General features: G+C 46.4%; 1 protein-coding gene across 2 annotated transcripts in view; it reads right to left on the reverse strand.

Annotated features, from left to right (window-relative positions):
- The window catches only part of tubgcp3 (tubulin, gamma complex associated protein 3), a 136,075-nt gene that overhangs the window by 58,007 nt on the left and 63,110 nt on the right, over positions 1-14,958 (reverse strand). For both annotated transcript variants that reach the window (XM_038818023.1, XM_038818024.1), the window contains 2 exons: positions 14,550-14,682; positions 4,835-5,001 (listed from right to left, as the gene is read on the reverse strand). In XM_038818023.1, the coding sequence (XP_038673951.1) occupies positions 4,835-5,001; positions 14,550-14,682 (300 nt within the window). The remainder of the gene's footprint in view (positions 1-4,834; positions 5,002-14,549; positions 14,683-14,958) is intronic.

The raw sequence follows: 14,958 nt of genomic DNA on the forward strand, positions 1-14,958 counted from the left end.
ATAAATTGTCAATCACAGCCTAGTAAAATCAATATCAAAGAGAAATGAATGAATGGCTTGCTGATCAGAGACCAGGGGGTTTAAATATAGTTGACAGATTTTCTCTTTCCAGGATTTGACATGTGATGCTTCCCCTGTCAGAGCCAGCAGGTGTATTGCCCAGGTGAGTGTTGAAGCAGATTGTTTTCACTGCCTCCGTCTGGACTTCTCTCTCGCTTCCAGACAGGGGTCTCTCTTCTGGGAATGCTGGCTGACGGGGGTCTCTCACCTAGGGTGCTTCCTGACTAGTGGCAGGGGGGCTTCCCTGTACGTTTGCTTTCTTGCTCTTGAGTTGTGCTGCTGTTTCAGGTTCAGAAGAGCCTCGAGCTTGTAGCTCATCAGTTCCTGGATCTCCAGGTCATTCTCATCAAACCAGTCTTGGTGTTTCCTGGTCGAATGACCAAGTGTCACTTCGCAAGTGCTGATTATGGAGGTCTTGAGGGCAGACCAGGTGACGTGGACACTCTGCACCTCTGGGTCACTGAGAGTCGTCAGGTTGGCAGTGAAGTGCTGGCTGAAAATGGTTCTCATATCAGGGTTTTTGAATATCTCAGCGTTGATTTTCCTGCAGCATTGCTCAGTTGCAGTTGCTGCTTTGGGAGCAGATTAGACGATGGTCTGTCCAGCAATCATCAGCTCCTGTCATTGAGCAGGTGTTCCGCACGTCCTTGGGGTCTCTCACCTGGACGATGATGTAGTTGAGCAGATGCCAATGCTTGGAGTGAGGATGCTGCTATGAGGCCCTGCATCAGTCCCTCTGACAAAACACGGTGTTGGTTATGACAAGGCGATGTTCTATGTTTTGTCAGGTATTGTTGGTGTTGATTTCCCTAACCGCACTCTGCCGATTACACCTCCCCAGAGGTCTGTGCCCTTGTCAACTCCGGCATTGAAGTCACCAAGGAGGATCAGCTTGTTGTCTGTTGGGACTCGGGTCAAAGATTGTTTGATGCTGCAGTAAAATTCCTCTTTGGACTCGTCTGTAGCTTCCAGCATTGGAGCGTATGTGCCAAGAAGTACCGTGCACTGCTTCTGGGGTAGGGTGAGCCAAAGGGTCATGATACGTTCCTATATCTCACAAGGCGAGTTTCTGAGCCGGATAATTAGTTTGTTTTTAATGGCGAAGTCAACCCCATGGAGGTGGCAATGTTCTGGTTTACCTTTCCAAAAGAAGGCGTGTAACAGCCACCTTGGTCCCGGGCTGGCCTTCCCCTGCTCATCAGGTCTCGCTTAGAGCGGTGATGTCAATGTTGAAATGCCTGAGCTCCCAGGTCACGATAGTAGCATGGTGTTCCAGTATGGCGTTCTGGTCAGTTGCTGTTAGGGTTGTCCACGAGTGCCCTGACATTCCAGGATCCAAATTTAATTTTCAGGGTTGGAAGATGCCGATGCATGAATCATTTAAACGTGGGCTTCCCGTACACATCAGGCCTTGGTCCAGAGCCAAGGGGGTCCAAGACAACTGGAGACCAGGCTCCACTGTATGGGCCGACAACATACAAACACACATACTCCACGTGTACTCCTTTCTCCTTCCCGCAGGACCCTGGGATTCATGAAGTGCAACAGTGGCCTCGTGGGCTCATGAGGATGGCAATGGCCTCTCTGTTAATGGCCACGTTGTTCCTCTCTCACTGCGAATAGCCCCGCTGCTCCACTGGCACCGTAACAGCCCTGCTTTCTCCATTCTCCCCATTAACGAACCCGCTGCGCCACTCTCCCCGTTAACAAACCCGCTGCGCAACTCTCCCCGTTAACTAACCCTCTGCGCCACTCCGTTAACAAACCCGCTGCGCCACTCTCCCCATTAACAAACCCGCTGCGCCACTCTCCCCGTTAACGAACCCGCTGCGCCACTCTCCCCGTTAACAAACCCACTGCGTCACTCTCCCCATTAACAAACCCGCTGCGCCACTCTCCCCATTAACGAACCCGCTGCGCCACTCTCCCCATTAACAAACCCGCTGCGCCACTCTCCGTTAACTAACCCGCTGCACCACTCTCCCCGTTAACGAACCCGCTGCGCCACTCTCCCCGTTAACAAACCCACTGCGCCACTCTCCCCGTTAACTAACCCGCTGCGCCACTCTCCCCGTTAACGAACCCGCTGCGCCACTCTCCCCGTTAACTAACCCGCTGCGCCACTCTCCCCGTTAACGAACCTGCTGCGCCAGTCTCCCCGTTAACGAACCCGCTGCGCCACTCTCCCCGTTAACGAACCTGCTACGCCACTCTCACTCTCCCTGTTAACTAACCCGCTGCACCACTCTCACTCTCCCTGTTAACTAACCCGCTGCACCATTCTCCCCGTTAACTAACCCGCTGCACCATTCTCCCCGTTAACGAAGCCGCTGCGCCACTCTCCCTGTTAACGAACCCGCTGCGCCACTCTCCCCGTTACAAACCCACTGCGCCACTCTCCCCGTTAACTAACCCGCTGCGCCACTCTCCCCGTTACAAACCCACTGCGCCACTCTCCCCGTTAACGAACCCGCTGCACCACTCTCGGTTAACTAACCCGCTGCACCACTCTCCCCGTTAACGAACCCGCTGCGCCACTCTCCCCGTTAACTAACCCGCTGCGCCACTCTCCCCGTTAACAAACCCACTGCGCCACTCTCCGTTAACTAACCCGCTGCGCCACTCTCCCCGTTAACGAACCCGCTGCGCCACTCTCCCCGTTAACAAACCCACTGCGCCACTCTTCCCGTTAACAAACCCACTGCGCCACTCTCCCCGTTAACTAGAATCCTGGAGCTGTGAGGCAGCTGTGCTAACCACTGTTCCGCCATTATTTCACCTTCTGACCTATTGCTCTGCTTCCCACCCCACGAGCAAACCTCGCAGCCAGGACATTGATGTCCCTCCAGTTTAGATGAAATCCATGCTTCTTGTGCAGGTCCCACCTGCCCCGGAAGAGATCCCAATAGTCCAGAAATCTGAAACCCTCCCCCAACACCAGCTGTTTAGCTACGTGTTTAGTTGCTCTATCTTCCCATTTCTAGCCTCACTGGCACATGGCACAGGGAGCAATCTTTCAGAATGCCCCCTGCCCGATTCCGCCCAACAGTATCCAAAATAGTATACTTGTTAGAGAGGGGGAGAGCGACATGGGATTCCCGTGCTGACTGCCTGCCCCTTCTAGCAGTTGCCCATCTATTTTCCTGCACCTTGGTTGTAACCATGTCTCTAAAACCTCCGTCTATGATGCTTTCCGCCACCTACATGCTCCTAAGTGCATCCAACAACTGCTCCAACTGATCCATGTGGTCTGTGAGGAGAAGCAATTGGGTGCACTTCCTGCAGATGTAATTGTCCAGAATGTTAGAAGCTCGGCGGAACTCCCACATCTCACAGGTGAAGCATTTTACCCCCCTAACTGCCATTTCTAGAATTAATCAATTAATTTTTAAAATACTTACTAAATTAAAATAAGTTACTGTTAATTTTATACTTCCAAGCACTAGATTTCTACTATAAACAATTCACTTTATTCTTTAAGCTTGATTCCCTGTTATCTTTTTCAGGTCCAGCTATTTAGACACAGTCCCTAATATCAGTTACTCACCAACCAATAAGCTTACCGCTTTCCTGTGATGTCCTTTAATTTTTTTCTCGAATCCCAGTGCGCTGTTTCCACAGCTCCTCAACCTCGCAAAGGCTGTGCCTCGCAGGTCCAGTGCTCTCTCCTCCACACAATGGCTCCCAGAGGTAAGACAGAGGGACTGCAAGGTCCTTGAGCAGTTTGACATAGGGAGTGAGGAGGTACTGGAAATTTTGGCGGGCTTAAAAGTGGGCAAACCCCAGGTCTTCTGTACTGCATGATTCTATTACACTAAGTACCAAAGTAAATCACAGGAGACAAATGTGTTACTTTGTCTTAAAATATTCTATAGTCAACAAACCTTCTAACATATCCTTTTGCTCCTCAGCTGAAATCCTGGAACTCTCTTCCTAACAGGACAGCAATAGTTCAAGGTGACTCATCATCACCTTCTCAAGGGAAACAGGCGATGGATAATAAACGTTGGCTTTGCCAGCAACATTCAGATTTCACAAGGGAATTAAAAAAAAATATAGTCACAGTTTACTGAAACTTTGCTAATAAAACTGAGTCTGTTAAGACACTTATTTTTGCGACTGCCTGTTGACTTAAATTATTTTCATCTTACTCATGACTTAATATTCAAATTATCTTTGTTTTGTTTTATTATTTGCTCTCCTCCTGATGTCCAGTCATAATTTCCACCCGTCAAACAAACTGTATAGTTCCTACAATTCCTACCACTTTGCAGTAATTCATTCTCTCCCTCCATGACATTATCTGATTGATCAATTCTCATAATCAGCACTGAGTGTGCTAGAACATTTTGTTGAAGAATGAAGAGCTTCTTACGCTGTGGAGATTGGAAAATGAGACATCCAACTGAATTGAGAAAGGATGATAAGAGAGGAGAAATGTTGTGCTGGGTGGAGGCTTATATGGGCTGTAGAGCAAATGTTGCTTGGGTGACTCATGAGGTTTACAAATCCACATTTACCCCTCCCACACATCTTCAATGATACCATGGGAGACATAATAATAATCTTTATTAGTGTCACAAGTAGGCTTACATCAACATTGCAATGAATGTACTGTGAAAATCCCCTTGGGACTTGTGGGAGGAAACCGGAGCACGGAAATCCACGCAGACACAGTGAGAACGTGCAGACTCTGCACAACGGCCCAAGCCAGGAATCGAACCTGGGTCCCTGGTGCTGTGAAGCAACAGTGCTAACAAATGAAAAGTTTTACCTCATGGTATGTGTCCTCCAACTCTCCGTCGTAAATCCAGCGGTAGAGGAAGTTAAGGATGGGGTGCGATACAAGGCTAAGAATGTGTTGAACCAGTGATCTCATGTAGGGGTCTCCTGTCTTAGTATAAGCATGGACTGCAGAAGCCAATTCTCCACCTTTCCTCCCTGCACAGATCAAATTAGAAATATTGACTTCAATTTAAATTGCATCCTTTCAAAAAAAAAAATACCTCAAATTCTTTCAAGCTACAAAATGTTCTAATTCAGGATGGATCTGGAGGCAATCTTTGCACTTTTATAAACTTTTATTAAGAGATACACAATACAAACTTGCAACTCCAAACCCAACACCACAGTCTCAGTATGTCCCGAGGAGAAATGAATCCCCTGTTGATTCCTACCACCTGCAGGCAATTGAACACTTAAAATATGAAGAACATAAAGCATCCAACAAAGGTGAAACTTTTACACACACACAAATACATCTGATCTCACTGACCTCACATTTTAATAGATTGTGACATCTCATCAGAACTCAGGAAAGTACAAATTTTGAAAAGAGTGCTGTTTATCTCATCGGCCCCCAAAACAAATCCCAGTTAATCCCTCAGAAGAACATAAGAAATAGGAGCCATTCAGGCCTTCCAGCTTGTTCCACCAAGATCATGGCTGACCTTCTACTTCAGCATTATTTCCTTTCATCACCCCCGTGTACCTTGATGCTTTTAAAATGTAGAAATCTAATAATCTCAGTCTTGAACATACTCAATGACTGAGCCTCCACAGCACTCGGTGGAGAATTCTAAAGATTCACCACCCTCTGAGCAAAAAAATTCCTCTTCGCATCATCAGGCTTAAACTATCTTGGCAGGGGTGAGGGAATCAGGAGATATTATCAAGGGAGGAATACTAAGGTGCGCAGAATACTGGGAGAGAAAGTAGCAAATAGTCAGGTTTTAGGTGGGTGGAGTTAAGAAACAGTAAAGGGCAGCAAACATCGTTAGGTAATATAAATTGGGAAATTAGAGGTGCATGTAACAAGGGTAATTCAGTAACTGTGGGAGTCTTAATCTACATAAAGACTGGGTATGCCTAACGAATACTAATACCGTCAAGGAGGAATTCCTGGGATGTGTACCTTGTGCTGTGGAATTACTAGGGGACAGGCTATTTAGATCTTGTATTGTGCAATGGAAAATGGCTAATTAATAATCTTGTTGTAAAGAAACCCTTAGGGAAGAGTGAGCATAACATGATAGAATTATCCATTAAGCTTGAAATCAATGTAGTTCAATTCAAAATTACGGTCTAAAATCTAAACAAAGGAAGCTATGAATGTATGTTGGCTGCGGAAGATTGGGAAACAATATGACAGTAGACAGTCAATGGCTAGTACTTAGATAACTAATACAAGGTTTACAACAAAGGTATATTCCTTTAAGGCACAAAAACCTAACAGGAAACGAGTCAACCATGGCTAATGAAGCTAAAGATTGTATTAGATCAAACAAAGAGGCGTATAAAATTGCCAAAATAGTGAGCTTGAGGATTGAGATAATTTGAGAATTCAGCAAAGGGGGACCAAAAACTGATAAAGAAGATCTATTTTCCCTATGAATGTAACCTAACCACAAACATAAAAATGGACTGTAAAAGCTTCTATTGGTATGTAAAAAGGAGAAGCTGGTAAAGATAAATGTAGCTTCTTTACAGGCAGAGGCACAGTTTATAATGGTGAAAAGGGAAATGGCAGAGATGTTAAATAATTACTTTGTGTCTTTTTTGGAGGACAGAAGAAATCTCAAAAATAGTAGTAAACTAAGGGACCAGTGAGAATGATGAACTGAGGTTGATTTGTATTAGTAAAGTGGTATTGGAGAAATAAATTGGACTCAAGTTGATAAATCCTCAGGGTCCACATTCTACAAAAGAGTACTGACAGTGGAGATAACCCATATGGAGATGGTGGACAAGGGTGCCACCTTTCAAAATTCTACAGATTCTGGAACGGTGCTTGCAGATTGGAAGTTGCAAATGTAGCCCCACTATTTAAGAAAGCAGGAGAAGCAGGGAACAAGGTGCCAGTTAGCCTGACATTAGAAGGGAAAATACCAGAACCTATATTCGAAAATTATGATCTAATTAGGCAGAGGCAATATGGATTTATGATGGCGATTATTACAAAGAACAAAGAAAAGTACAGCACAGGAACATGCTCTTCAGCCCTCCAAGCCTGTGCTGACCATGCTGCCCGTCTAAACTAAAATCTTCTACACTTCCTGGGTCCATGTCCCTCTATTCCCATCCTATTCATGTATTTGTCAAGGTGCCCCTTAAACATCACTATCATCCCTGCTTCCACCACATCCTCTGGCAGCGAGTTCCAGGCACCCATTACCCTCTGTGCAAAAAAACTTGTCTCGTACATTTCTTCTAAACCTTGCCGCTCACACCTTAAACCTATGCCCCCTAGTAATTGACCCCTCTACCCTGGGAAAAAGCCTCAGACTATCCACTCTGTCTGTGCCCCTCATAATTTTGTAGACCTCTATCAGGTCGCCCCTCAACCTCCTTTGTTTGAGTGAGAACAAACCGAGTTTATTCAACCGCTCCTCATAGCTAATGCCCTCCATACCAGGCAACATCCTGGTAAATCTCTTCTTCACCCTCTCTAAAGCCTCCACATCCTTCTGGTAGTGTGGCGACCAGAATTGAACACTAGACTCCAAGTGTGGCCTAACTAAGGTTCTGCACAGCTGCAACATGACTTGCCAATTCTTATAACTCAATGCCCTGGCCAATGAAGACAAGCATGCCGTCTGCCTTCTTGACTACCTTCTCCACCTGTGTTGCCCCTTTCAGTGACCTGTGGACCTGTACTCCTAGATCTCTCTAACTGTCAATACTCTTTGAGGGTTCTACCATTCACTGTATATTCCCTACCTGCATTAGACCTTCCAAAATGCATTACCTCACATTTGTCCGGATTAAACTCTATCTGTCATCTCTATGCCCAAGTCTCCAAACGATCTAAATCCTACTGTATTCTCTGGCAGTCCTCATCGCTATCCGCAATTCCACCAACCTTTGTGTCGTCCTGGTACTAATCAGACCAGTTACATTGTCCTCCAAATCATTTATATATATACTACGAACAGCAACGGTCCCAGCAGTGATCCCTGCAGAACAGCACTAGCCACAGCCCTCCAATTAGAAAAGCACCCTTTCATTGCTACTCTCTGCCTTCTATGACCGAGCCAGTTCTGTATCCATCTTGCCAGCTCACCCCCGATCCCATGTGACTTCACCTTTTGTACCAGTCTGCCACGAGGGACCTTGTTAAAGGCCTTACTGAAGTCCATATAGACAACATCCACTTCCCTCCCTGCATCAATCATCTTTGTGACCTCTTCAAAAAACTCTATCAAGTTAGTGAGACACGACCTCCCCTTCATAAAACCCTGTTGCCTCTCGCTAATACGTCTATTTGCTTCCAAATGGGAGTAGATCCTTAAACAGTAGTTTGACAAACTGTTGGGAATTTCTTTGAGGATGTTACTAGCAGAATAGATTAGCGGTGGATGTGTATTTGGATTTTCAGAAGGCTTTCGATAATGTTCCACGCAAGAGGTTAGTAAACAAAATTGAAAGGAATATAGTGACATGTTCTGAGGATTTGGTAACGGATGGAAAATGGAGCAAGAATAAACAAATTATTATCAGGTTGGCAGGCTGGGACAGTGGTGTACTGCAAGGATTAGTTCTTGGGCCTTTAATGTTCACCATCTGTGTCAAGGATTTGGACGTGGGGAGCAAATGCAACATTTGCAAGTTTACAGATGACACAAAACCAGGTGGGAATGTTTGTTGTGAGGATGATGCAAAGAATTCTGAAGGGGATTTGGACAGGCTTAGTGAGTGGGAAAGAACACGGCAGATGGAACATAATGTGGAGATGCATGGGGTTGTCCACTATGGTAGGAGGAATAGAGGTGCAGAGTAATTCTTGAATGTTAAGAGTTTGGGAATTGCTGATGTCCAAAAGGGTCCGAGAGGCTTTGTTCATAAGTCACAGAAGGTCATCATCTCTCAACTTATTCCTCAATGGTTTCCCAAACATTTCTCTCTAATTTCTAGACTGTCCATTCAGCATATTAACCCAATCTCTGAACAAAGTGCTTCAATTTAAACTTTCAATTTGAGCTTTGACAGAGACATGGGACTCAAAACGTTAGCCCTTTTCTCTCCCTACCGATGCTGCCAGACTTGCTGAGATTTTCCAGCATTTTCCCTTTTGCTTCAATTTAAACAGTTTGTTTCCCCTTACCCCTCTTAGTAAGTCCAGCATTCCGTTAGTCCCAATTTCAAACAGGTGCAATTAATCGATTACCACTCTCTTTAATTGATCAATGATCTCAGACCCCCCCCATCCTTCTCTTTGCAAGAGTAATCAATCTTCACTGCCTCCATTAATCGATTACCTCAGACTCCTGAAGTATTCATTTGTTGCCCTTTCCTGTACTGCTTCCAGTGCGTTGAGCGAGTGGGCAAATACATGGCAAATGCAGTATAATGTGGAGAAATGTGAAGTTATTCACTTCAGAATAGTTGTTATTTAAATGGTGATAGATTGGGAAATGTTAATGTACAAGTAACCTGGGTGTCCTTTTACACCAGTATAAAGCAAACAGCTGCAGCAAGCAGTTAGGAAGGAAGATGGTATGGTGGTCTTCATTGCAAGAGGATTTGAGTATAGGACCAAGGATGTAGCTGCACAGAACCTCTTTGAGACCACACCTGGAGTATTGTCTGCTGTTTTGAGCTTCTTTTCTAAGAAAGGATATACGTGAGAGGGAGTGCAGCAAAAGGTCACTCAACCGAGTCCTAGGATGGCAGGATTGTTGTCTGAGGAAAGACTGGGTCGACTGGGCCTATATTGACTGGAGTTTAGAAGAATGAGAGGGGATCTAATTAAGAGAGATAGAATTCTGACAGGGTTGGAAAGAAGGGATGCAAGGAAGCTTCCTCTGGCTGCGGGGTCTAGAACAGGGCGGCCCAGTCCCCCGGGTGGCCCAGTCCCCCGGGTGGTCCAGTCCCCCGGGCGGCCCGATTAGGACTGAGATGAGGAAGGGCAGCACGGTGGCCTAGTGGTTAGCACAACCGCCTCACGGCGCTGAGGTCCCAGGTTCGATCCCGGCTCTGGGTCACTGTCCGTGTGGAGTTTGCACGTTCTCTCCCCGTGTCTGCGTGGGTTTCGCCCCCACAACCCAAAAATGTGCAGAGTAGGTGGATTGGCCACGCTAAATTGCCCCTTAATTGGAAAAAATAATTGGCTAATCTAAATTTAAAAAAAAAAAAATTTTTAAAAAAAAGGACTGAGATGAGGAGAAGCTTCTTCACTTAGAGGATGGTGAACCTGTGGAGCCTTCTACCACAGAAGGCCGTGGTGGCCAAATCACTGAATATATTTAAGCAGGAAATATATTTTTGAACTCGAAAGGCACGATGGGGTTATGGGAAGAGTTTGGGGTATGGTGTCAAGAAACAGGATCAGCAATAATATATTGAATGGCGGAATAGGCTTGAAGGGCCAAATGGCCTACTCTTGCTTCTATTTTCTGTTTTTCAGTGACAGTGCTACCAAATGTCAATTATTCAGCAATAATGGACTCACTGATTCTCAGTTTGGATTTTGCCAGTCACTCAGCTCCTGACCTCATTCCAGCTTTGGCCCAAACATGGACAAGAGGCACAGTGAGATTGACTGACTGCCGTGGACATCAAGGCAGCAAATGGGACAGAATCTCACTCTATGCGGATGATCTGCTCCTCTATATCTCGGACCCACAAAGCAGCATGGACGGAATCATCGCGCTCCTGAAAGAGTTTGGAGCCTTCTCGGGCTACAAACTCAACATGAGCAAAAGTGAGATCTTCCCAGTACACCCGCAAGGGGGGGGGGGGGCAGCACTAAAGGGGCTGCCGTTCAAACAAGCCGACATAAATTCCGCTACCTGGGGATCCAAATAGCCCATGACTGGAAAGGGATCCACAAATGGAACCTCACCAGCCTGACGGAGGAAGTTAAAAAGGACCTGCAAAGATGGAACACACTCCCGCTCTCCCTCGCGGGGAGAGTTCAGACGATCAAAATGAACGTACTGCCCAGGTTCCTCTTCCTGTTTAGATCCATTCCGATCTACATCCCCAAGGCCTTTTTCAAAGCGCTGGACAAACTCATCATGGCGTTCGTATGGGGGGGTAAAAATGCTAGGATCCAAAGAAGGTCTTACAAAAACAAAAACCAGGGGAGGGTTAGCCCTCCCGAATCTACAATTCTACCACTGGGCAGCAACAGCCGAGCGAGTAAGGGGATGGATCCAGGAGCCAGAAGCTGAGTGGGTGCGTGCGGAGGAGGCCTCCTGCATGGGAACCTCCCTCCGGGCCCTCGCCACGGCAGCACTCCCATCCCCACCCAAAAAACACTCCAGCAGCCCAGTGGTGACAGCCACCCTCCAATCCTGGAACCAACTGCGGCAGCAACTTGGCCTGACCAAAATGTCGAACAGGGCTCCCATCTGCAACAACCATAGGTTCAAACCAGCACTGACCGACGCCACCTTCAAAAGGTGGAGGCAGGACGGGGGGACACTGACAGTCAGGGACCTATACACGGACGACAGGATCGCAACACTGGACGAACTGACAGAGAAATTTCAGCTAGCTGGGGGGAACGAGCTACGGTACCTGCAGCTCAAAAACTTCCTACGAAAGGAGACAAGGACGTACCCACAACCGCCACGACAGACACTACTGGAAGACCTACTGGACGCAAGTATCCTAGAGAAAGGGAACTGTAGTGACATGTATGACCGACTGGTAGATAGGGACGACACCGTACTGGACGCAACAAGGAGGAAATGGGAGGACGACCTGGGGATGGAGATCGGGTGGGGACTCTGGAGCGAAGCACTGCATAGGGTCAACTCCACCTCCACGTGCGCAAGGCTCAGCCTGACGCAACCTAAAAGTGGTACATAGAGCCCACTTAACAAGAACCCGTATGAGTAGGTTCTTCCCGGAGGTGGAAGACAGATGTGAACGGTGCCAAAGAGGCCCGGCCAACCACGCCCACATGTTCTGGTCTTGCCCCAGACTCGTGGAGTACTGGACAGCCTTCTTCGAGGTAATGTCCAAAGTGGTGGGAGTGAGGGTGGAGCCATGCCCGATAGTGGCGGTCTTCGGGGTTTCAGAACAGCCAGATCTATTCCTGGGGAGGAGGGCAGACGCCCTTGCCTTTGCCTCCCTGATCGCCCGCCGTAGAATCCTGTTTGGCTGGCGGTCAGCAGCACCGCCCAGAGCTGCGGACTGGCTGTCCGACCTCTCGGAATCTCTCCAAATGGAGGAAAATCAAATTTGCCATCCGAGGGTCGGACGACGGCTTCCACAGAACGTGGGAGCCATTCATGCAACTGTTCCGGGACCTATTTGTGGCCAATGTACAAGAGGAAGAATAGTCGGGGAAGGTAGCGGGAGGGGGGGGGGGGGCTACAGGTTCGTTACGGGGGTTCGATGGCTAGCTAAGGCCCAAAACCAAACTAAATAAACATGTTGAGGGGGGGGGGGGGGGGCGCAGTTACTACTACGAAGATGCTTACCTGTAAATATGTATGTTAATTTTTGCGTGTTTGTTTTTTTTCTTTTTTCTTTCTCCTAACAATTTGTAATTTGTTCAATATAAAATATGAAAACTGAATAAAAACATTTATAAAAAAAAAAAGGCAGCAAATGGGGAGTCAATGGCATAGTGGTATCACCGCTGGAATACTTGCAGAAACCTTAAGTGAGTAGCTGCAGTACATCTTGTAGATGTACTGCAGCTACTCACTTAAGGTTTCTGCAACAGCAGCTTTCAAAAAGAACATTGTTCACGGGACTTGGGTGCCGCTGGCTAGACCAGCATTTGGATTGTTCATCCCTATTTGCCTTTCAGAAGGTGCTGGTAAGCCTGTTAACTGCTGCAGCCCATGTAGTCTAGGTACAACCACACAGCTGTTTGGGAGGGAGTTCCAGGATTTTGACCCAATGACAGTGAAGGAACAGTGATACAGTTCCATGTCAGGATGGTGTCCCTATGCATCCACTGCCTTGTCCCTCTAGATGGGAGAGGTTGCAGGTTTGGAAGATGCCGTTGGAAGAGCCTTGGTGCGTTGCTGGAATGTATCTTGGTGCACACCGCTGCCATTGTGTGTCAGTGATGGTGGTAGTGAATGTTTGTGGATGGGGTTGTCAATCAAGTGGGCTGCTTTGCCCTGGATGGAGTTGAACTTCTTGCATGTTGCACCTCATAGATGGTGGATAGGCTTTGGTGCACAGGTCAGGTGTTTATCATGTGTCGGTGCAGACTCAATGGGCCGAAGGGCCTCTTCTGCACTGTATTATTCTGTGATTCTGAGTCAAGGGGTGAGTTTATCGTCGCAAAATTTCCAACCTCTGACCTGCTGATGCAGCCACAGTATTTATATGACTGGTCCAGTTCAATTTCTGATCAAATGGTAAACCCCCCCCCTCCCAGGATAATTGTGACTTATACTTTCCAAACCCTCTATCACTAGAAGCACAAGGGCAGTAGATGCGTGGGAACATTGCCCCCTGCCAATTCTCCTCCAAGACACACACCATCAAACTATATCACCGTTCCTTCAACTTTTCTGAGTCAAAATCATGGAACTCCGTTCTGGACAGTTGTGGCTGTACCTACACCACATGGACAGCAGCAGGTCACAGTGGTGCCTCACCATCATCTTCTCAAAGACAATTAGGGATGGCCAATAAATGTTGGCCGAGCCAAGGATGCCCACGCCCAGCCAGAGTATTTTTTTAAAATCTGGGGCTGATTCATTATTCCCTCCTATGATCAATGCTATATTCACCTGACAATACACACAAGGATGGTGTTAGCTTTCCTTGCTGCTGTTACATACTGCACTGTCAGTGACCGAGTTTCCCACCAAAGGCCCAGAGTTTAGGCCATTTATTCCCCATCATCAGGCATATTACCCTCTCTGCGTTACCCTCTCTGTACTAAACACCAAGTGCCACTCCTCATCTCACCACCTCATTCTAAACAGTTTCCACAGGTTTGAGATTGCCTTCTCTTTCATTTTAATGCTTCCCGACCCCAACCTTTACAGATTTTGCTTCTGTCTTTAGCTCCAAACATAATCACACCACCACTGGTCTCCTTGACACCTGCTGGTGATCCTTTGCCACTCTGATTCAGATCTATTCACTCACTCTTAAGAGTATTGCAGTTCAGCTAATTTCAAATCCATTTTAGGAGCTTGCATCCTTTTCCAAGGCAGTCTATATTGCGGAATAGTCCTTAGTCCAGCATTGCATCAAAAGCTTTGCTGAAAACGAATGCTCCGTAATCACAATTAATTAAATATTCATATGAAGCATAAAAATCTAGTTTTTCACCAGAATTAACAAATAAATAAAAATGACTGTTAACATACAATTTGGTACTTGTAAAATTGGCACTTGTAAAATTGGCTCAAATGTATTAAAATCAGGCTCTGTTTCTTGAAAAGTTCTGCAGCTGGCTTTGTCTTTCAGTTGACTTTTCTTAGATGAAGCAATATACATGGAACGTCCATCTTTTAATTTGCAATTGCAAAATGGTACAGTAACCTTAAAATTATCCTGACCTTGGCAATGATCAACAAGTGCTGCAAGTGTCTTGAGTCTCATCTTGGGATCATAAGTCCAAATCAGTAGGCGGCGCAACGTGAGGCTACTTTCCAGTCCAACATTTACACCTTGGTCATCTTCCACTTGTATCTGTAAGTTTCAATTTGAAAGAAAATGGCAATTGAACTTCAATTCCAAGTCTACAGATGACAGGAAATCACAAGTAGGACACAGCACATTGCACACAGTACTAGGGAGAATGTATTTAGTGCCTTCTCTACTGCTGGGTTCAGCTGTCACCAAACAAATCAGACAATTATTTCCAATGATAGACATAATTCCTGCTCATCATGCCTTCATCTTTCAGCTTTTCCCAGTTACTTGGGGTCACCATAGTTCTGGTTGATTATCCTTCATCTCTCTTTG

Source organism: Scyliorhinus canicula, chromosome 14 (assembly GCF_902713615.1).
Source record: "Scyliorhinus canicula chromosome 14, sScyCan1.1, whole genome shotgun sequence".
NCBI classification, from domain to species: domain Eukaryota; kingdom Metazoa; phylum Chordata; class Chondrichthyes; order Carcharhiniformes; family Scyliorhinidae; genus Scyliorhinus; species Scyliorhinus canicula.